The sequence below is a fragment of the Malania oleifera genome, chromosome 12 (assembly GCF_029873635.1).
Source record: "Malania oleifera isolate guangnan ecotype guangnan chromosome 12, ASM2987363v1, whole genome shotgun sequence".
Lineage (NCBI taxonomy): Eukaryota > Viridiplantae > Streptophyta > Magnoliopsida > Santalales > Ximeniaceae > Malania > Malania oleifera.
The window spans coordinates 85,537,023-85,561,005 of record NC_080428.1 but is presented as its reverse complement, the minus strand read 5'-3'; the positions used below and the strand labels follow the sequence as shown (position 1 = coordinate 85,561,005).

General features: G+C 35.3%; 2 protein-coding genes across 7 annotated transcripts; one reads left to right on the top strand and one right to left on the bottom strand.

Annotated features, from left to right (window-relative positions):
• The first annotated feature begins 476 nt into the window (after positions 1-476).
• Positions 477-1,808, top strand: LOC131144051 (uncharacterized). Its single transcript, XM_058092397.1, has one exon. It carries the CDS (start codon positions 477-479, stop codon positions 1,806-1,808), a length of 1,332 nt encoding a protein of 443 aa, XP_057948380.1.
• A 980-nt stretch (positions 1,809-2,788) lies between these two features.
• Positions 2,789-22,504, bottom strand: LOC131144812 (uncharacterized). 6 transcript variants are annotated; one of them, XM_058093689.1, is made up of 12 exons: positions 22,227-22,483; positions 22,002-22,073; positions 20,656-20,735; positions 19,386-19,485; positions 19,253-19,306; positions 19,127-19,159; positions 14,109-14,186; positions 13,768-13,865; positions 13,630-13,687; positions 13,359-13,480; positions 11,833-11,986; positions 2,789-3,083 (listed from the first exon to the last, which is right to left on the bottom strand). In XM_058093689.1, the coding sequence occupies exons 1-11, from the start codon at positions 22,449-22,451 to the stop codon at positions 11,845-11,847; spliced, it is 1,062 nt and encodes a 353-aa protein (XP_057949672.1). In that variant the 5' UTR covers positions 22,452-22,483; the 3' UTR covers positions 2,789-3,083; positions 11,833-11,844. The 6 variants fall into 6 exon arrangements, with proteins under 6 accessions (XP_057949672.1, XP_057949671.1, XP_057949669.1 ...); XM_058093688.1 differs by having other exon boundaries at positions 2,789-3,015; positions 22,227-22,464; XM_058093686.1 differs by having other exon boundaries at positions 2,789-3,012; positions 22,227-22,464.
• Positions 22,505-23,983: the final 1,479 nt, after the last annotated feature.

The following is a 23,983-nucleotide window of genomic DNA, read 5'->3' as shown; positions in this document are numbered from 1 at the left end:
ATAATTATTTTTGGAGCATTATATTTTAAGTATATGATTTTATACGAAATTTGTTAAAACACACCCATTATAAAATTATAAAATTTAAATACTTTATTTTTTTTTTCTGAGCAAATTTTAAATAATTGAAAAAAAACAACTAAAGTGATAATTTTTTTTTTCCAAAATAAAATTTATTTAAGAACCCGCGCAACTGTGGGGCATGCTATCATGCGCCTTATCCACCGCCGCCAGATGGAAGAATCCACAGTTATCCAGAAGCAGGAAGAAGCATCTAAAACCTTCGACTGCCATAATTTCCAACAGAAACTTCCAGAACTCTCTCTCTCTCTCTCTCTCTCTCTCTCTCTCTCTCTCTCTCTATAAATTGAAATTTTCATCTTTCATCCGTCGTGGAGCACACAATTTGCACAGCGAGCAAACAATTTGGTTCTTTCTTTGATTTTCTACAGAGCTTTCAATCTACCGACCATTTGATGGATAGTCGCTTCTTCAGAAACCATTGGAATCCGACATCCCACCCTCGCTACGCCCCGAGCGTGCGGGGAATTCCTGTGCAGCATCGCCAAATGGCGCCGTCTCCGAAGGCTGCCCCGAAGGTGGTCTCCATTCCGGTTCACTTCGTCGGCTCGGAGGCGACACGGTCGACCTCTGCAGCGAAGATCCAGAAGGTGTTCAGAGGGTTTTTGGTGAGGAAGAGCGTGAAGAGGATCTCGGCGATTAGGCGAGAGGTCGATGAGATCGAGCGGAGGATTTCGACGAGCGAAGTCGTTGATTCGATCCGGAAAGATTCGAAGGAACGGCTGAAGGTAACCGAGACGCTCATGGCTTTGCTTCTCCGGTTAGACTCGGTTCGCGGAATTGATTCCGGGGTTAGGGATCTCAGAAAGGCCGCGATCAAGAAGGCGATAGCGTTGCAGGAAACGGTGGACGCGATTGTTTCCGGCGGTCAAAGTGAAACCCTAAGTACAGTAACGAATGGTCAAAATCTTGAAGATTCTATGGGAAATTCTGATGTTATTCCCCAAGCAGTCGATCAATTGCTCGAAACTAAAGATGTTCCCTCCGAATGTTCGATAAACTGCGAGAATGCAGAGGAAGAAACGGAAGGTAAATCCTCGGATATTACTGATCTTGCTGATTTTGTTGGCGATTGCAAATCTTCCAACCACGACGCCATTGATCGAACTGAAGAGTTGGAAGATGTAACCGTTGAGGCCACGCTTGCTCTAGATTTGCAAAATTGCGTAGAGACAGCGCCTGATTCAAATGAGTCCAAGATGATACGTGATGGTTTGTGCGAAGACCATGGCGCGCAAGATTCAGAAGCAAATAAAGAGCTTCCTACCTCGCAGATGTTTGTCGAAAATCAAAATGCAACGCCTTCTGCCAGCGAATGCGCGGAGGAAATTATAGCACCAATTCCTAGTGATCAGTCGGATTCCGCAGCGAACTCGCCCAGTCCAACGGAACGCGGCGAGGAGGATCCAAATGCGAAGCCAAGGGAAGAGAAGAACATAGGCCAGTCGGACGTAAGAGAGGGGAATGGGAACAAGAAGAACCGAGAACTAATTGAGAGGATGATGGAGGAGAATGAGAAGCTGATGGGATTGATGACGAATCTGTACGAGAGGAATGCAATTCAGACGAGCTTGCTGAGCTATCTGTCGCAGAGAGTGGAACAGCTGGAGAGAGCTTTCGTGTGTGAGAAGCTGAGGAGGAAGAAAAAGAAGAAGAGGCATTCGGGTGGGGCGGGGGATGTGTCGGATCAATCGCCGGATGGTAAGAAATGCGGGAAAAGATATTAACTGTTTGAACTTTTCTGATTTGGTATTTTTGAATAGAAAAGCAGAGCTGGGAAGAATGAAAATTGTTTAGATTTTTGGTGGGGTGTGGAGAAGATGTGTTTGGGTTTGTATCCTTTTATATTCGCTTTGGGTGTAATTTCGGATGTGCTTGCATTGAATGCCTTCAATGATGAGTTGTGGTTTTTCAAATACCATTGAAAAAAAAAACTTCTTTTAAGCTCTGAAGTAAATTTGCAAGTTGAGCAAAGTTTGGCCATTTAGAAACACAAATTTTGAAAATTAGATTGGGATCTTAGTTTTTTTTTGGAAAAAAGAGAGCGACACTTTCTATTAGAAAATCTGTACTTATGATAGAAAAATATCATGATTTCAATCTTAAGAATTGGAAAAAATAAGATCAAACCTTAAGAATCTAAAATTAATTTAATTAACTTATTCAAAATCAATAAACCAATGACTAATAAGAACTAAATAACTATTAGTGAAAAATAAACAAAGCTTCAAAAAATAGCATATAAATTTTTAATATTTTATTTGGCTTATAGAATATTTATTTGGTATGTCTTTAATGTTATGTTTAGTTTATAAAATGTCTATCTTTACCAATAATATGATTACTAAATAGCATTTGAAGATATGTTATAACCATAGCATAAATTTCTATGACTGTATGATAAGGTATAAATAAAGAATGATTAATTTCAAAGTTCACTACAGAATAACAAAAGATATTTATTCCTCTCATTTCTGTTTAAATAGAATAACAAAATATAATTATTATCATTCCATTCCGTTGTACCAAATGTACCCAATTGTGTGAATTGGGCTCAACTTAAGCAATAGATCACAAAGGAATCAACACTTAGAACACCTTGTATTTGTAAAGGGCTCTCGATTGTTCGTGTACCAACATATCATTTCCTTGTGGTGAACTCAAATGTCTATTTTTCTCTCAAAAGTAAACGAGAGAGAGAGAGAGAGAGAGAGAAAACAGTACTCTTATTTAAAAGTAGTATTAATTTAGTGTCAATTGGTCACATACACCAACAAATTCACTTACAACAAAACCTCAGCACACTCCCTTTGTTAAAAATTCCTTCTTCGGTGAAGCAAAAAAGGCCATCGCATCTCCACCCAAGTCTGTATTGGAGCTTCAATATCCTCATACAACTCGCTCATGGGGTTCTCAGCTGCTACAGTGAATCTGCTACGGTTTGGAAAATATTAATCTTGAATGTGTAGTTTACGCATAATGCAGTCTTTTGCAAATAGAGTCTGAGCATATACAATCAGAATGAGACCCCACACATTAAAAAAAGATGCATTTGTAAATCAAATGAAGTAAAGAAAAAAAAAAAAACAATGGTTATAACATCTTGATTGGAAACATGAAAGAACTGCTTCAAATCATCGGAATTTTCTCAGCATGATATCTTGTTTTGGCAATCAAAAACCGAAATGATAATCAACCCTCATAATAATGTCTTCAAACAAGAAATTACAAGAGTTTAAAATAATAATAAAAAACATCGGCGGAGCTGGTGACATTGGTACTAAAAAGAATGTCATAAGGTGTTAAACAAGACAACTCAGAGATTGGAACTATCATCGGTCCAATTGAAGATATCATCGGTCAAATTGACTCAACTAATTTCTCTCCAACGGACACATAATTTCCTTTTATGATTGTATCTCCTTATTTAGAATGTATCTATAGCTAGCATTTCCTTGTATGTCACACTTATCAACTATATCCTTGTATGTAAAACTTCCTTGTATAATTTTTGCAACTCTATAAATGAAACACGTAGAGAATGGTGTAAGCATCAATTGCTACACAATGTTTGTATAATCTTTCATGGTAATCAGAGCTGTACAAGCCAACGCCTTTTCTTGCGTACCTGTACACTTCCGCAAAAATGTCTTTCTTGTACACCACTTTTAATCCCCTGAATATTGGACAGCTAATTTCGATACGGATGGATGAAACGAACTACCTAAATTGGGTTTTCCGATTACTTCTGGTTTTACAAAGTAATGATTTGCTGGGTTTCGTGGATGGTACTGAATCGTGCCCAGCTAAACTTCTTCCAGCCACTGGAAACGTGGGAACTTTCACTCCTGAAATTAATCTGGCTTTTCTCCTCTGGGCAAAGAAGGATCAATTCGTTCTCAGCTGGCTAAATGCCACTTTGGATAAGAAGGTTGTGTTAGTAACCTTTGGTCTTGATCCTGCTCGTGCGGTTTGGCTTGCTTTAGCCAATAGATATGCTTCACAGTCCCGTTCCCACATCAATTACTTGAAGCGCCAGTTGCAGTCTTTAAATCAGGAAGGGAAAAGTTGCACGGAATATCTTCAAGATGCAAAGTCATGTGCAAATCAACTGACTGCAGCCAGACAACCTGTAGAGGATGATGATTTAATTCATCACGTTCTCAGTGGTTTGAATTCCTCGTTTTCAACTTTTCGATCTCCATGGGTGTTGTTTTGCGTGACAAATCAATGAGTTTTGATGATTTTTCCTCAGAGCTATTGTCCTGTGAAATTCAAATTCAAAGCCAGCGACTTGTGCATGTCCCACAGCTGCACAATGCAGACACTTTTGCTATGATGGCTCGTCGTCTTGGAAGCCAAAAGAAGTAGAACAATCCCTTTATACCCAAGTTTCCCAATCCTCCTAGACAAAATCAAAATCAAGGCCCTCCTCGATTCCAAGGCAATAATAATAAGTAGAAGAATAATCAATTTCAATTTCAAGGGAATTTTCAGCCATTCAGAAATAATCAAAACCCAAATGGTGATGTTTTTAATCCCTATGCCTGCCAGATTTGCCTTAATATATTTTGCCTTCAAGAAACTAAGTGGACTGGGGAGAAAGCTACAGAAATTGATCAATTGGGATTTAAACTTTTGTACATTGGAAAAGAAAAACATAAGAATGGAGTAAGCATTATTATAGACAAAAACTTAAAAGATAGCATTGTGAATGTAACTAGAGTAGGGAATAAAATTATAAAAATCAAGATGGTATTAGGATAAGAAATAATAAATATCATTAGTACTTATGCTCCTAAAGTCGGCCTAGCATAAAATCTTAAGAGACAATTTTGGGAAGATATGGATAGGAGGATATTTGAATGGACAAATTGGAAGAGATAATAAAAATTATGAGAGGATACATAGAGGATATGGATATAGAGACAAAAATGAGTTTAGGGAGATGATCTTAAATTTCGCTATGTCATATGATTTTAGTATAATAAATATTTGCTTTAAGAAGAGTGTAGAATACTTAATAACCTTTAAAAATGAACAAAATAGAAATTAAATAGATTTTATTCTAATTAGGAGGGTTGATCGTTTATCATGCAAGGATTGTAAAGTTATTTCAAGTGAAAACCTAACCACACAATATAGAGTTTTAGTGTTAGATATATGTATAAAAAAATGAAAGAAAAAGGATAAAATAAACCAATGTAAGAGAACTAGATGGTGGAACCTAAAAGTAGAAAATATAATAAAATTTAAAGATAAAATGATCAAAGATGAGGATTGGACCATAAAGGATGGGATAGATACAAATACTCATTGGAAAAAATTAGCTAGCTTTATTAAAAAAATAGCAAAAGAGATTTTAGGAAAATTAAGGGAAAAATTCTCGAATAGCAAAGAGAGTTAGTGGTGGGATAAAGATGTACACAAAAAATTATAAAGATAAAATTTGGTATAAAACGTGGCAAAAATGTAGAAATAGAGAAAATAGAAGTCAAATAGATTTTTTTCTAACTAGGAGGGTTGATCATTTATCATATAAGGATTGTAAAGTTATTTTAGGTGAAAGCCTAATCACACAATATAGAGTCTTAGTGTTAGATATATGTATAAAAAAATGAAAGAAAAAGGATAAAATAAATCAACGTAAGAGAACTAGATGATGGAACCTAAAAGGAGAAAATATAATAAATTTTAAAGATAAAATGATTAAAGATGAGGATTGAACCATAGAGGATGGGATAGATACAAATACTCATTGGAATAGATTAGCTAACTTTATTAAAAAGATAGCAAAAGAAATTTTAGGTGAATCAAGAGGAAAATTCTCGAATAGTAAAGAGAGTTGGTGGTGGGATAAAGATGTACAAAAAAAATCATAAAGATAAAAATAATTTGGTATAAAAGGTGGCAAAAATGTACAAACAAAGATAACTTTGAAAAATATAAAAAAGCAAGAAAAGATGCAAAAAATGTCGTTAGTGAAGTTAAATATAGATCATTTAATAGTTTGTATAATAGATTAGGTACAAAAGAAGAGGAAAAAGATATATTTAAACTTGCTAAAGCTAGAGAAAGGAAGAGTAAGGACTTAGGAAATGTAAAATGTATAAAAAGTGAGAATGATATTGTCTTGGTTAAGGACGAAGACATTAAAGAAGGATGGTGAAGTTACTTTAAAAAGTTGTTTAATAAAAATCAAATAGAATGCTTAAACTTAGAATTGTCAAATGAGGAAAAGACTAAAAATATGAGATTTATTTGCAAAATTAGTATTAACAAAGTTAAGCTTGCACTAAAAAAGATGAAAAATAGGAAAGCTATGAGACTAGATAACATCCCAATTGAAGTTTGAAAATGCTTAGGTAATAACGGAATTATATGGTTAACTGATTTATTTAATACAATTGTAAAAAGTAAGAAAATGCCAGATGAATGGAGGAAAAACACTTTAATACCTATATTTAAAAATAAAGGAGATATTCAAAATTATAATAACCATAGTAGAATTAAACTTATGAGTCATACGATGAAACTATGGGAAAGGGTAGCTGAACAAAGATTAATGTTGGAAACGAAGGTCTCAGAAAATCAATTTGGTTTTATACTTGGGAGATCTACCACAGAAACTATTTATCTTTTAAAAAGATTATGGAAAAGTTTAGGGAAAAGAAGAGAGACTTGCATATGATATTTATTGACCTTGACAAAGCATAAGATAAGATACCTAGGAAAGTTCTATAGTGGGTTTTAGAAAAAAGAAAAAAAAAAGAAAAAAAAAAAAAGTGTATGTAGTAGGTATACCGATGTCGGATATGTACGATGGAGTAATGAGTAGTGTAAGGACTATAGATGGAGAAATTAGAGAATTTCCAATCACCATAGGTGTACATCAAGGATTTGCTTTGAGTCCTTATCTTTTTGCTTTAATGATGGACTAATTGACTAAGAGTATTCAAAAGGAGGTCTCATGGTATATGTTATTTGCAGATGATATTATATTAATTGACGAAACTAGGAACGGAATAGAGGTTGAGTTAGAATTATGGAGAGAAGCTTTGGAATCTAGAGGGTTTAGAATAAGTAAAAATACGACAAAATATATGAAATGTAATTTTAGTAATGATAGGCAGAATATTGGAGACAAAGTTAAACTTGATGATAAAGAAATAAATAGCACTTGTAGATTTTGATACCTTGGATTTATTATACAAGCTGAAGGAGAAATCAAAGATGATGTAATGCATAAAGTTAAACAGGTTGGGTAAAATGGAGAAGTGCTTCAAGTGTGCTCTGTGATCATAGAATACCCTTAAAATTGAAAGGGAAGTTTTATAGGACAGCTATAACACCAGCTATGTTATATGGATTGGAATGTTGGGCAGCGAAGAAACATAATATCCAAAAAGTAAAAGTTGCCGAGATGATAATGCTTAAATGGATGAGTGGTATAACATTGAAAGATAAATTAAGGAATGAACACATTCGTGGTAAGTTAGGTGTAGTTCCTATAAAAGATAAGGGAGGGACGACTAAGATGGTATGGACACTTGCAACGTAGGCCACATAGTACACCTGTGAGAAAGAGTGACTTAGTTACTGTGCGGAGTAGTAGAAAGGACAGGGGTAGACCTAAAATAACTTGGGAAGAGATAGTAAGGATTTAATATCCTTGAATCTATCAAAAGAAATGGTTCATGATCGCATAAATTGGCGGAAAAGGATTCATATAGCCAACCCCACCTAGTGGGACTAAGGCTTGGTTTTGTTGTTGTTGTGTTGTCATGCCTGCCAGATTTGCCAAAAGGAAAACCACACTGCGTTGGATTGCCGCCATGGTAGCTCACTCGAACTCTCTGCTGGAAGATAATACTTGGCTGGCTGATAGTGGGGCAAACAGGCACATCACCAATGATAGTGGTGATATGGCTTCTCCAACGCCTTATGATGGCTCAGACATAGTTGCCGTGGGTAGTGGATTGCAAAACGGGAAGCACATTGCTGGAAGGACACAATCCCTAACACAGCCCGTCACAATACCTGACCCCCTAGTTCTTAATAATCCCATTATCTCATCACCTGAACCCGTCCTGATACCTGATCCTCTGGACCTAAATCCCATTGTCCCGTCTCCTGAGAATATGGCTTCTCCAGCGCCTTATGATGGCTCGAACACAATTGTCGTGGGTAATGGATCGCACAAAATGGGACGCACACTGCTGGAAGGACATAATCCCTCACACAGTCTGTCACGATACCTAACCTCCTAGTTTTTAATAATCCCATTATCTCATTACCTAAACCCATCACGATACTTGATTCTTTGGACCTAAATCCCATAGTCCTGTATCCTGAGCCTTACGAACCCCCCTCTCCAATTAACCCACCTATACAAAATAACCCTTAGCTTGACCCATTTCCTATGTCACAACCCGTGCCTCGTGAACCACTTATAGTCACTAGATCCCAAACTGGCTCCTCTCGTCCCAAGAAATACACATACTATCATCTCTTCAATGCCTCCAAACACCCCATAAAGGCCTTTCACACTATGCTTGAAATTTCTGAACCATCTTACTACTCATGGGCTGTTGTGTCTAGTGATTAGTGCAAGGCAAAGTAGGGGAATATCAGGCGCTGATGGACAACGGAACCTGGGAGTTGGTTCCCTGACCTCTAAATAGAAAGGTGATTCCAATGCGCGGGGTATACAAGATCAAGCAGACTCCATCTGGGGCAATTGAACAGTATAACGCAAGATTAGTGGCAAAGGGGTTTCATCAAGTTTCTGGGGTTGATTTTTTTTTAGGCATTCAGTCCTATTATAAAGCCAACTACAGTCCGAATTGTGTTGACACTTGTAGTGAATGGTCTTATGTGATTTACAAATTGTTTTCCCTAAGGCTCTTGCTATATGATGTGACAATGAAAGTGCACTTGCTCTTGCTGCTAATTAGTGTTCCATGCACGAACAAAACACATCGAGGTTGACTATTCTTGAAAAGGTGGTCAATCAAGATGTTAACCTTCACTACATACCATCCAAAGATCAGATTGACAACATTTTCACTAAAGGTCTCACCTCGAATCGCTTCCAGTTTCTCAAGTCCAAGCTTATGGTCTGTGAACCCCCATTTTGCTTACGGGGGTGTGTTAAACAAGACAACTCAGAGATTGGAGCTATCATCGGTCAATCAACGCGTGGTGATTGACTCGACTAATTTCTCTCAAACGAACACATAGTTTCCTTTCATGATTGTATCTCCTTATTTAGAATGTATCTATAGCTAGCATTTCCTTGTATGTCACGCTTATCAAGTCTTTCCTTGTATGTAAAACATCCTTGTATAGTTTTTGTAATTCTATAAATGAAACGTGTAGAGAATGATGTAAGCATCGATTGCTACATCGTGTTTGTACAATCTTTCATAAGGAACGCTCTCGAGAAAAAAATCCAGCAAATAAGAGATCCTTTTGATTCTACAATTGAGTTAGGATTTGAAGTCATCATAGAACCAACAAACCCTAATGATTTGTCTTCTCTTTTGGTAAGAGTTCACCTTGGATGGTTACTCATTTTTATTTTACCATAATTTTTAAATATTTAAATAACCAGATTTCTTTCCTAACTTGGCTTATAGTTCCGTCTTTATGATTCTGAATTTTCCCAGCATCATGATATCCTGTTTTGGCAATCAAAAACCAAAATGATAATCCACCCTTATAATAATGCCTTCAAACAAGAAACTACGAGTTAAAAAAGGAAAAGATCAGCTGGTGACATTGGTAATAAAAAGAATGTCATAAGGCACGCTCTCGAGAAATAATCCAGAAAATAAGAGATCCTTTTGGTTCTGCAATTGAGTATGGATTCCAAGTCATCATAAAACCAACAAACCCTAATGATTTGTCTTCTTTTTTTGGTAAGAACTCACCTAGGATGATTACTCATTTTAATTTTACCATCATTTTTAAATATTTAAATAACCAGATTTCTTTCCTCACTTGGCTTATAGTTCCTTCTTTATATCATATTTCAATGCTTAATATTGACCCTCCAAAGCTGAAAACCATAAGGAATGCAATATAATCATCTTAATTGTAAATAAAAAATAAAATGTGACCAAGAAATTTGGTTATTCAAATATTTGAAATTTAATGTAAAACAAGGTAATAAATTATCCAAGATGTGTTCTAAAGAAAAAGGAGGATCATTAATTTGTTGGGTTTATGGGAGCATTGTGGAGGAAGACGTGAACTTTGAATCCAAACTCGATTGCAAAACCAAAAAATTTCTTCTTCTCAAGGGCTCGTCCCATGACATTTTTGTTAGTATCAATGCTCATCAACTCAGATATCTTTTTTTTTTTTTTGGGGGGGAATTACATGTTTGTAAATATTGTAATTAAGGGACCAACAATTTTAGGTATTGGCAGATTAGCATATTAGGCAGAGCAGTCATGATGATTTGAAGCAACTCTTCCATGTTCCAAATGAACAAGGGATGTTGTGAGGATTGTTTTTAACTTCATTTTATTTATGATTGTTGCTTTTTTGATGTTAGAGGTCTAATTCTGATTTCATGCTTGCAATTGACAAGGCTCAAAATGCAAAAGAACTGTTCTTTGCATGCACCACACCTTCAATGATCATACTTTCCGAGCTTCTGCAGATCTTGAGGATTCTGTGGGTGAACTGGATGAGAAAATTTAAACTCCAAATAATGCACTCAAGAAATTATCCTGACTTGACCAAATCCATGGCCTCATTTACTTCACTAGAGAAAAAAGTTAATAATGAATAAAACTGAAGATCTAAGTTCATAGGAGGAGGCTCAGGTTATGTCAAGGTTTTGTTTTGTTAGTATAAGTTTACATTTGATCAAGGATTGATTGGTATCTTTTTCTTTTTTCTTCAGCAACAATTTCTTCCAACAATTTAATCAAAGTTGGGTTAGGTTGGCTTGGGTGCGAGATTTATGTTTGAAAGCTAATTCTGGCCCCCAGATGTCCTCTTGCTAAACTTAGTGTGCACAACTGACATTGAATTTAAATTACATTGATCTAAATATAATCAGCAAGTTTCCCTTATTTTTTGCATCCATGCTCTTTCTTTTTAATAAGAGGACACTTGCATTGTATGTGTAATTATGTGTAATGTAATTTGTTTATAAAATTGGATCTAGGTTCACCAACAATGGGCCTAACCTTTTTCTATACAAAGATGACAGGCTCGAAAGTGGTGATTCCTTCGTAGCCCATCGCCTAAGCTGAGCCCACTTAATACTTAATTTTGACAAACCTATTTTTCCAAAAAAAATATAAATTTGACTGAACTATTAAGAGGCCAATGCAATCCCTCTCCCCCCACCCCCAAAAAGAAATGAGGACTAAAAAATACGTTTAAGCTACATTTATGTGTCTATAGCTTTGTCTCAATCAAGAACTTTGCATGAAAACTAAACGAAAAAGAAGATAAGAAGTTAATTTTTTCTGTTATGTATCAAATATTATTATGAGTTAATTTATTTAAATATGATTAAAATTAAGAAAATCACAATTGAATGACATGTAAAATCAAATTTTTGTTACTTAATTTTGACAAGCCTCAGAAGTTCCACCATTTAGATGAGAAATCATAATCATGCTTGAAGATTAAAACAGTTCAATCTATCTTCATTATAAACAAAATACAATTATAATTCAATTTGGCAAAAGCATATATAGCATTAGGTCAATATTGCAGATATACCTATGGAAGCCATTAGGATTGAAAGAGTTGCAGAGCCGTTTTACCCATGATCCACTCCAATTGGGAAGATGATAAGGGCACTTGATTAGCAATACACAGCACTGCTTCTTTAGCTTTCTCATAACCACACTCCGGAACAACAAATGGGAAATCACTGTAACAAATTGCCCAGCAAGGCAGAAGTTTAGTCACTTCTAATGTTTATATAAGAAAAATTTTTGTTCCTTCAAAATTTTTTTCCTGCAAAATAATAATAATTGAGTTGAAAGAACCAAAGCTATGTTATTCGCAATATGGAATAGAGTGGAAATGTAATAACTAGAATATAGTAGCTACATCTCATACTGGACATCAGATTAAATCTGGGGACCTTCATGTTGGAAGTCTCGAGTTTGATGCCAGTGCAAAGAGTTATATGATGGGAAATGTGCTAACTACTCTTGACTCCCAATTCCCCCCCCCCCCCCCCCAAAATAAAAGAATATATTAGCTAAAAAAATTCAAAAATTATCTTGACACTAAGAAAAACGGTGTTATTCAAATCTTATAGGGTGATTTTGGCCCCTTATTATTATTATTTTTTGCATGAATTTATCCTTTTTTAAAACAAAAGAAGGGTGCAACAATTTTGTGTGTGCATGTTTTTTTGATTTAAACAAATAACCATTAGCTTTCTTAATAAGTTTTTCATAGTTACAAGTTTGAAACTTTTAGAAGCTAAAATTTAACCTTTCTAAGAGACAGATCAAATTCATTTGTATACTAAATGATATATCCATCTCGGTGATTTCAAATATTTCAGCTACTTCACAACTTTTGTCGCAAATCATTCCATGGATATAATTATTCCATGGTTTTCAAAGCCAGACCAGCAGTCAACCTAGTAAGCTCACTAGGTTGGTCGGAACAGTTGAACTAATGGGCCAACCAACATCATAAAATATGGCATAATTTGTGTATTGTATAAAATATGTCTTTACACAAAAATAACTTTTAAAAAATAAGAATTTAATAGTTTTCCGTTTTTTGCAGGAAAAAAAAAAAGAAAAAAAAAAGCCATGCAATATATCAAGAAGCAGTAAAATATAAATCATTCTGCAATATTACACTTAACCAAAACCCCATCCACCTGATAAGTCTTCCACCCTACACTGATTGACCAAGGTTCAAGCCCAACCTCTTCCCATTTCTAACAATTTCGAATTCGGATCAACTCACCTGACTCCTGGGTTTAGCCAGTTTAGGCCAATTCCCACCAAGTTGGCCAAGTTGAACCCAATTCAATTCAAATCCAGTTCTCCTCCTGTGTCTGAACCGGCCACAATTCTGGTTGAACCTGTTCCGACTGGTTGGTCGAGCCAGAATTTACAAACTATAATTTATTCCTAAGCTCTTCCACAGTGATTGGAATATCACCAATATTTTTTTAAGTCGCTTGCTCTGGAATAACACCAGTTTTATGTCAACTAATACATTCTAATATAGAAGTTACCAAACAAGGTGTGTGAAACAAAAATTGAAGTTACCTGCCCCACATGACACGGTTCGCACCAAAGCTAGAAACCACTTGGGAAAGAAGCTGGGACAAATCCTGATATGGAAATGACATTCTTGACACCCTAAATAGGGCACTGAATTTTACATAAACCTGCCCAATTAAATGTATCAAGAGAATAAAGGGTCTCAGGGATCACCATGAATATCGTCAACAGTAGGTCAAAATATGGAAGTGTTAATCAAGAAATGAACTCAACTCGTATAAATAGAGGAAAATGAGAAACACTGGGAAACCTTTACCTGAGGGAATCTGGACAGTTTTAAAAGCTTGGTAAGGGATAAGCTTTCTTCATCATTTCTGCAATATGATGTGTTAGTGGGGTCCATGCCCAGCTAGAGATTCTACTCACAACAAAGTCAAAGCACAAGGGAGCTTACGTTGGTGGTTTGCAGAAAGCTAAATGATCAAGCAATACAATGGTTGCAGGAAATTCTAAGCACAGTTTCTCAATTTCTGAAATATGCAGATTGAGGCCCTGAAATTTTTTATTGGTTTAGTATAAAATTCGTCAACTACTGACATTTCAAAACTAGTAAGTTATATTTCTCTAATTTTCTCCTAGAAACACAAATGAAAGTAGTGTGATTAGACATAACAATAGCTAAGTAGAATGACAGGCTAGTCACATTACAAGTTTTGAAAATAGTGATCAAGGTAAAAAAAAAAAAAAAAGGAACTGCAGTTAGGTTCCAGCATCATTAAGAACAAACGATGATACCTTCATGCACATGAAACCTACAGGTACTCCAAGCTCCCCTGCTCTAGAGAACAATGCCTTCCCAATCTCATTGGTCATCTGTATAGATAATTAAGATTATGGCAAGATGTCAAAATGTACATTAAAAGCTAAAGGAAAAAAAAAACCAAAATCTCCATGTCATTTGGTTTAGAAGGAATAAGGAAAATAAGAGAGGAAAATGAGATTACTAAATGCTCCACGGCCTAATGGGCCTATTATCCAGAGGGAATGAAACCCTCTTTTTTGGCTGACTTTAGCTCCACACAATTAACAGCTTGTTTGGTTCGCAGAGTGAAATTGAATGAGGAATGGAAAGGAATATGTGTTTCCATTCTATTTTTTGGTTGCATTATTAATCTTGACTGGGATGGAATGCCTATTCCATTTCATAGGTCTGCCACAGAGTTGGAACTAGAGCTAGAGCTGTTGAGACATAACGTATTTGCCCCACTGAACTGTGGCGACAAACTGCAGCACTGCTCACATTGCCACAACCTAACAGCTTAAGCTTTTAGGCAAAGTGGTAATCTAACATGGTATCAAAGCTGGTTACCAAGAGGTCTTGCGTTCTAGTCTGGTTGCCTGCGTTTATTTTGTGGCATTTAAAAAATTATTGTATTCTTTATAATGGGTGATATTATCATGTTTTTACCTCTCCACGTGCTGTCAAGCTGGATGTGTGGGGGAGTGTTAAAGCTTGATATACATTATTGGTCCACAACCTAACAGCTTAAGCTTTTAGGTAAAGTGGTAATTTAACACATTGCACTCCACACTGTCACATGAAAGTGAAGCCCTCAATTTGGGGCACACTGCTAGAATCTGCTTGAACTAACATAGTTGATTCCTACGCCAACTTCTTCAAGTTCAATATTCGTCCTTCCCCTTAGCCCTTGAAAATGCCCACCTTCCCAGTAGAACTGGCAACCGGGAAGCCACCAGATTGCCCAACACTCAGAGTAGGAAGGATGAAGTTGAGGCATGGCGCATGGTAAGTTTTGACACAGAGGGATTTCCAGCAGAGAGAGAGAAAGAGAGAGAGAGATGAGGAAATGGGCGCCAGATTTGTAAGGGACCAACTCAAAGAATAAAATTTTTCTTAGGACTTTTTAGTCATTTGAGACAAAAGAGAGGAGTAGAATGCTCATTCCATTAACTAAAGGATTGTCCATTCCAAAAGAATCATGATTCCCACCATCTAATAACTAACCAACCATTGTAAACAAATTGGGACCGTAATTACGATTCTTTTCCGATCTCAATTCCTTCTAAACAAACAGCCATAAGTTATCTTGGGCCTACTAAAAGTTCTGCACTTTCGGATCTTGTCTGATCTAGCACCATTTTATTTTTTTAGCAAATGGATAACTTAACATCATCAGATGTATATAGAATTCTGGATTTATCTAATTGAATTCTTTATTTTTTTTATTCAAAACTATTTTAACAACTTTTATTTAGCCCGACATCACACCAGTTTCACTTGAGATTTTCTATCTCTAACCCAGACTCTGACATCACTCTTGCAGCTTCACTCACAAGGATATTCAGATATTCCCTTGCATTATCTTTGGAATAAGGGCATTGTGCACCTATACTTACATCATTCACATTTCCTCCACCTGCCACTTAACACCTCAGTCCCTGGGGATTGGTCCAGTTCACTTCTCTTCAGCCTTCTTTGGGTCTTAAAGAAGGATCTCCAAGATTCCACAACCCAACCCACGCACCTTTAGAAACGATAGATCTTTCTATCCCTACTCAATCTTCACATTCTCCTAGGAGTTTTAAATTCTTCTTTTCCTTTTTCCACCCACTTTCTGCACTTCTTGTCTTTTGAAGTTTCTTCAATATCCTCACATGAGGGAATCGAGCTGCCAATTAGTTGAGCCATAGTGTTCAAATAAGGTTTTGACCAGAAGGATGAAGACAGTGACGAACTGTAGAGACTAGATTTTTTAATCACGAAGCCACTTCCTTTTGATGAATAGATGATGGGTGACAGGAGCATCAATCACATAGAATCTGGTGTAGACCCTAACTAAGCCCATCCTGGAGCCCAAAATCACATACCCTTTGGTTTTAATGTAGATATTGTTGAGTCCCTGAGTTGTGATGGATTGTTTTGACTAGGCCCAAATCTGTACCATTAGCACTGATGGAGGACCACCTGTACCCCCTAGGCTGTCCATTCGGCACACGTATTTTAGGCATTGGTTTTGGAAGTATTAGGAAAGACTTCTTTGTATTTTTAGGGATTTTAGTATTTGTAATTATGTGTTTAGTTGGGTCCTATTTGTAAATATGTGTTAGTTGTTTTAGTGGTATAAGTGCTGGACATGCAAGTTATTGTACAGTTATTGTTTTGAATCAGATTGCAGTCGTGCAGGTTCTGCTTCTTCTTCCTCCTCCTCTCTTCTCCTTCTTCCTTCTCTTATCGCTCTTCTAATTCTGTCTCTCCCCCCTGTTCTGTTCTGTTTTGTATTCCTGCTACTGCTACTTCTCTTCTTCTTCTCCTTCTCCTTCTTCTAATTCTCACAATTCTCTCTCTCTCTCTCTCTCTCTCTCTCTCTCTCTCTATATATATATATATATATATATATAACATCTGTATTACATCAGGCACCATTCAAAATACGCAGATGAATGATGTTTATGGAAAATCCATCACTAACGAATGTGCATCAAATAGGATAAATCATTAATAGTACTTCCCACATAAAGGTGGCAATTCTGGTCAGAACTCTTTGGGCGCATGTCAGCCTTGGTGAACATTTTTATATCCATCCATCCCACAGACTAAGTGACCAAACTACATTGTTTATATGCATAACTCGAAATTTGAACGAGAGCAACTCCAGGTCATCTTTTGGCAGTTCAACTTGATTTAAGTGACAGGATGGAATAGATTTAGGTGAGAATTTGTCACCAAAGATCTCAATGAGAATCCTTATTATGGCCATAGTTCTGAAGATCGACCGCATTGGATTGTAACCAATCAGTTTACTAATCCAAGTATAGTGGTGAACCGAATTTGCAGTGATCCTGGGTCACACAACGCTCAACCAGACCCAGCTAGATATGATTGAACCCAGCTTCTTCAACAAAAAAATTGAAGGAAGTGATGCCATAAAAAATGAAAAGTTAAAGGAATGTGAAGAAGGCTCTTCCCCCTACTTCCATCAAGGAGTTTGTCATTATAATTGAACAATATATATATATATAAACCACATAAATTGCATGTATACAAAATATATACAAATATACAAAGACATAGGGATTAATCAAACCATTAAATCATCTACTTTTAAGTACATTTTAAATTGAATCAAACATTTTTCTCACTACCATTTAATTTTGTATATCCGATGATGATGATAGCAATTCTTGAAACTTAATAATAATAAGTTGCATTATTAACTTGCAAGAATATTTTTAAAATAATGAGTAACACAAAAATCAATCCAGATGTTGCTTGACTAACAACCAGCATTTTTGTGATACATATAACCAGCCCAGGTTTTAAAACCATGGCTATGGCATTAACATAAACTGCCTCTTTGTCATGACATGGTAAAGAATTGTTACAGAAATCATTTTCATTAAAAGCTCTCCATCAGGCATTTTTCTTTGGAAGATTCTTCATTTTCAACAGATTCTACAATCTTTTATAGGATGTCCAACAATTACACAGACGCAGTAGCATTTTGGGTTGTTATTGTCTCTAGTGCTGAACTTTGGCAGCTAATGTTCAGCAACAGCCTGTCAATGGAGAGAAGACAGCTGCATAGACCAATCCAAACTCCAAATACTTCATTCTGTAATGAAGTATTTTCGCTTTATAAGGAGAGAGGGTCTATGAAAATGATGACCAAAAGTTGCTAAAAGAGGCAAGGATGAAGTATCTATAGCATTGGGATGAGGTCATCGTCCAACTGGAGTACCATATGAGGATCTAACCAATGAGAGAGAGGAGTTTGAATGCACAATGGCACGGCAACATGTGGCCAAAAAGGAGAATATCTTAATATGGGAAGGTTATAACTGGATGACGCTAGTAACTTTTGGGCAAGTTTAGGATTAGGGGGCCAGGCAGCCACAGATCCCATTCAAGCCCACCAAGTCAACCCATAATAAATAAAAAGCCCACCCCGTATCCATTAATCAATCCTATGCACAGGTGAAGCAGGCCCACAGATTATCAAATTGAGATAGTCAATAAACAAGCAATTATTACCTGATTGCATGCCAATCTGTCAATTAAAATTTATAGAATAAGAACTAGAGTCTTCAACTTTCCTCATCTATTATTTAAGACAATATGATTTCCTCGTTACTTTTTTAAAATTTAAAAAATGCATTAATTTTTCCATCTATTTTCTTTTCCTTCCTTTTTCATCTGCACCAAACATCTAGAATGCTTTTTTTCATGTTTTCTTTTCCTTTCCCATGTAAATTAGAGATCCAAACAGCACATAAGCATATAAAAAATGGTTCACCATTGTGATGTCCATACTCCCCACCAATGCTAGATATCTGCCATGTATGCATAAAACAAAAAAACAAAAAAATAAAAAAATAAAAATAAATAAAAAAGTAAAGAAAAAAAAAAGTCCAAACACGGGGGGATCTCAAACAGAAGATTTTCACTTCAAACCTCAGAAATATCTCAAACAGAAGATATTCCTGATCCAAAAAAGAAAGTCTATATAGTTTTTGCCACTCACTTGTTATAACAGAAAGCATTTAAGCTGCCTCCAGCCCTCCACATCCCATGTATCAACCACAAACATAAGGGGAATGTCTACCATTAATGTGAAGCCTACTAAAGAATATTTTCATGTCAAATCCTAAAGTGGATATATGTTTTCCTCTTTGTCAGGCTGATTGGCATAAGACTCTTGAGTTGGAGGCTGCCCAGCCCTCACTTAAGTAAGGATACTTTTTTTTTTCTTCCAAAAAACAGAATCAATGGTCCAATGAGGATCTGGAATTACAAATGACTGCTGCTGTTCTCCACCACCCACCCCCTGCGTAAGGAAGTTTCATTCATAAAAATGAAAAAGAACACCGAAAGGAGTCAGGATAAACAGCAGTTGCAATTCTTACTTGAAGATTACTACCTGTTGACCAGAAGGCCACAAATATGGATTGAACCGTACCGCACGATAACCATCCTAGCACAAGAAGCATTTTGTGAGAGATTTCTTCAGGAAAAAGTATCACATCTTTGATCACAATAAACTTTTCAAAGACCTTCAAAACAAGATGTTCAAGCTGTTGAACCCCACTTCCATCTTCCGCAGGATTTGCAAGGCAACAGCCGACAAATTTAGAAGGGTACTTCTGCAGGACACTGTCCAATAATAACTTCAGAATAAGGCAACATCCCTTCACCATGAAAAAGGAAATAGTTGAATAAGGAAAAAGCATAAAATAACTGCAAACCATCCTTAAGAGGAAAATGTTCCACTGATAATGATCCACCAACTTATTGTCTAGAATCTAGATGGCTTGAATCATTTGATCAAAAGGATGGTTCTTGGATGGATCGTGGCTTGAAATTAGGAGTTAAAAAAATTGCTAATTAACCGCTTCATGAATGCTGATTCTACTGAGTGTTGTTATTCAATCTTTCAAAATTAGATTATTGAGGAAAATAAAAACTTTTAGGTCAAAGAACAACTTTTAAGCCATACCCATATCACATGGACACACAATTGCACATAAATAAGCATTTAGTGGCCAACCCAATGGTTGCTCATATTTGTATGTTGTTTCCATCTATTGCATCATTAACACCAAGATATCTGTCCCAGAAAAATAAAACAAAACATGCAAAAAAAATAAAATAAAATAAAATAAAAATAAAATAAAAGCAAAAAAGAGCAATTAACCTAAAATACCCCTTTTCAATCCCTTTCCATTGTAATTCACCAAGCACTTAAGATTTTCTAGCTCCCTCTTACCCTTCCTCACTTTGTATTTACCCCCAAGAAAACACACTTCCATTTCTCCAACATCACACATTCTTAAATTCAATTTATCCAATATCTCTTGGGCTTCTAAAGCCTTTCTAGGAATCACCTCCACTGGTGTAGGTAAAATTCCATAATTGCACTGCATGTTATTACCCGAAACCCTCTTCATCCTTCCAGCAGGACTGGATGAACATATGATAGGTCCCTGAGATCATCGCAAGAATCAGAAACATAATCATATTGTTCTCAAATCTAATCCAACAACAAACCCCATCACACTCAAACTCACTTAAGTCATCACTATCATTATCTGAAAAATCTCCCCTTTTTCTTAAACTCCTTTCCTTTGCAAACTCCTTTACTTCCTATATCCTTCCTCTTAGGATATTTGACCCATGTCCACAACTAATTTTCATTGGGCCAGCTGGCCTTGTGAAATAGGCCTTGTGAAATACACAATTCTTACATGAAAAAGAGAAAACTCCTAAACTAAAATCACTTTATATTTTATGTTTATAAGCAATTACAGTGTAGTGCCAACAGACCTTGTCACCAAGGAATGATCAAACTTGTGATTAATTGGCTGGACAATGAGTGCGCCATCTACACTTGCTTCTTCCATACACTGCAAAAATAGAAATGTGATATTAATGACAATAAAAGCACGATCCATTTGTTTTCCAAGTAAACTGTCTGGCTAAATTTGATGATAAAAAGGGTTGAAATCTGTCTTAATATGCAGATTATTATAACTTTTCTTCTCATAAAAAATAACAGTTCACATCAAAACTTCAGAGAAATAAAATAATATGTGAACTGTGACAAAAGAACAAAAATAAAGCCCTTGGTCCATTGACTTACCTAATCCATTCTAAAAATAAATAGGTAAAAGGAAAAATATCCTTATCAAAAGAGCCAAATTTAAATCTCAAGGATAAACGAGCCTTTCACTAGTTCCCTAAAAATTAAAGGCATGGGATGAGGTTTTGTTGCAAGTCATTTGCACATGCACACAGTATGTGCATGTTTGTACACACGTGTGCACTTATCTTGACATGGTACCAAATATATTGAGAACAATAACATTGAGAAACAAGCAGATGTCTTGATTTGGTGATGGACATTTACAGTTCTAAATTTTAACTATTAGGGCACACAATGATATCCAATGATTATGTTTCCCAATATTTGAAACAATTTGTGTGGTGGGAAACAGTTCATTGAAATTCAATGGGTGCAATAAGTATAGCTATAAAAATCTTGTAGAATGGAAATATATTAGAAATAATTGTATGAATAGCATTTTTTTAGTAATGAGCTGCTCAGAATTTGACTTGGTTAAGCGAAGATTGAACTTGAATGTAGCTTAAACAAACAAATTTAAAATCTGCTCATGTAAGTTGGAATTGAAGCAATTCAAGGATCAGCTCGCAAGAGTTTATTTTATTCAATTGCAATATGAGGTTGAGCAAGCCTCCCTATCTGCTAATTCAATCAGAAAAATGATGGGAAAATACCAATTGATGCCAACACAGTGATCATCAAATGAAGCACCACGTAAAGAAAGATGGTTTATACCCTTCCACACATACATACATTACATTGTGGATATTGAGATTTCAAGTTTATGAGATCATACGTCTTATTCTGTATCTATCCTTCCTATGTGGGAAGCATTGTATTGTGGAAATTGCCAATTCAAGTTTATGAGGTTATCACCTAATTCTGTACATTCCATAAAATCACACCCAAGCAAACCCCACGCTTCAATACAAGCTTTTCATGAGATCCCATAGGGAAAAAAAAATTGCACTTTTTCTATTACTCAGAAGAAAGGAAAGCAAAAAGACAAAAACAAAAATAAAAAATAAAAAAAAATAGGATTTCGTACCTGTAGCAAGAAATCAACATTTCCAGGAATAGTGGGCTCCTGACCGGGAAAGTAGGGGTACTTATCCGCAGCCTGCGACAGTGAAACAAACAAACACAAAATGCAAACCCTAAGGAATGATAATTTGACTATTTTATTTTCGTTAATAACGTTAGGAAACACATCAATTAGAGAATCATATGAATTTAAGAAGTGCTGGAGTAGCATCTGGGCACTGCCTACTACCTCTTGAGGAGATGCCCATACGTGCAGATGCGAGTCGATGATTTTGGTACGAGGAGGTGAGACCGTCGTCTTCTCGTGGTCTTCGGCGGCTGCCATCGTGGTTGACATTTTTGCTGCAGAAACTCGGACTTCGGATTTCTTCCGGCGGGAGACCGGATGTCGCGGCGAGTTGAGAAGGTGAGAGACGGGGCACACTGATATTATATGCTTCAGTCTCACTGCCATTAGAAATATTTACATTTTGGACAAATGAAATCGATACTATAAAGTTCTCAAGGAAACAAATAAGACACAAACCTGATTTTTAAAATTTTAATTAATTTTTTTAAGTCAGAAAAATGTAGACCTTTCTCAATTTTTTTAAGATTTTTAATTTTTTTTTTGAATATTTAGTACAATTTCCAATCAACCTTCTCGACAACTAAAGATCCGTGATTATATTGTTATTGTGAATAAAAATTATAATAATGTAATTGTATATTTTGTCTGTTTTCTATTTCTATTATTGATTTTCAACTGTTTGTCAAAAAATTGAAAATCAAATTTTAATTATAATAAATGTATATTATTTGTGATTTTATTATTTTAATTAAAGTTTTATAAAATTATTTGATTTAAAGGTGAAAATAAATGTTTTTTAATTAATTTTTTTATTTGTATTAATTTTATAAATGTTAAACAAACAAGTTATTGGAATCTAATTTTTAGTTTTTAATTTTCATTTTTCTAATTTTTTACAGTAATATCAAATGATCCTAAGGGAATCATTTAAAGACAAACGAGAAACAAAGACTCTCCAAATTGCATTGAACAATGTATAGTTATAGCATGCAAAAATTTCAACAACTTAGACTTCCAAGAAAAAAAAAAACTACATTCCAAGCATATTTCCCAAAGTAAGTTGTACACATTTTGATTAACTGAACTTTTTATTTTATTTTATTTATTTATTTATTTATTTAAAAGAAGAGCGACACATTCATTTATTTATGTGATTACAAGATAAGTAATGAGAGATTACAATAGATTTAAAGGCCTCTCAAAAAACAACACCAACATCCAGTCAAAACAGGGTTACAAGTCCAAACAAAACAAAACAAGAACCTACAAAACAAACCTTACGCAACAAAACAAACAAAAGAAAAAAAACCTCATATAAGCGTAAACCAATACCAATAGAAAATAAGTTAAACATACATCATATAAGTCGTACCCATCTTTTTCAGTTTTTACAGACCATTGATAACTTTAGGAAGTTGACTACTATTTGTAAACAAATTATTTCTCCTCATAGTACCTTATCGAGTCAAAGCATTTGTCATTTTGTTCCATTATCTATACCAATAATTTATTAAAAAGTCTATTCCCTCCAATAAATCAATAAGCTGTTTAAAAAAATCCTACAAATACCACAAGGAACACTTACTATTAATATATTAAACTAATTACTTTTAGTGCAACCTAAGTGGTGTTATTAAAACAAAATCAAAATAAATATCATTTGTCATTTTGCCTCGTAACTACAAAAATGTCATTTGTAAACTATAAAAGAAAAATTATATGTGAATTTAATTAATAAAAAATATCCCGATGTGTCGATAGATAATTCTTAAAACGATAAACGTAACTATCTTGTATACCCAAAAAAAAAAATCAATTGAAACTTTCATTCTATCATATATACGGTGTTGTATATTTTGTGAAAAACAAACAATTGCAAAATTATAAAAGAATCGATGCATTACTAATTGTCATTT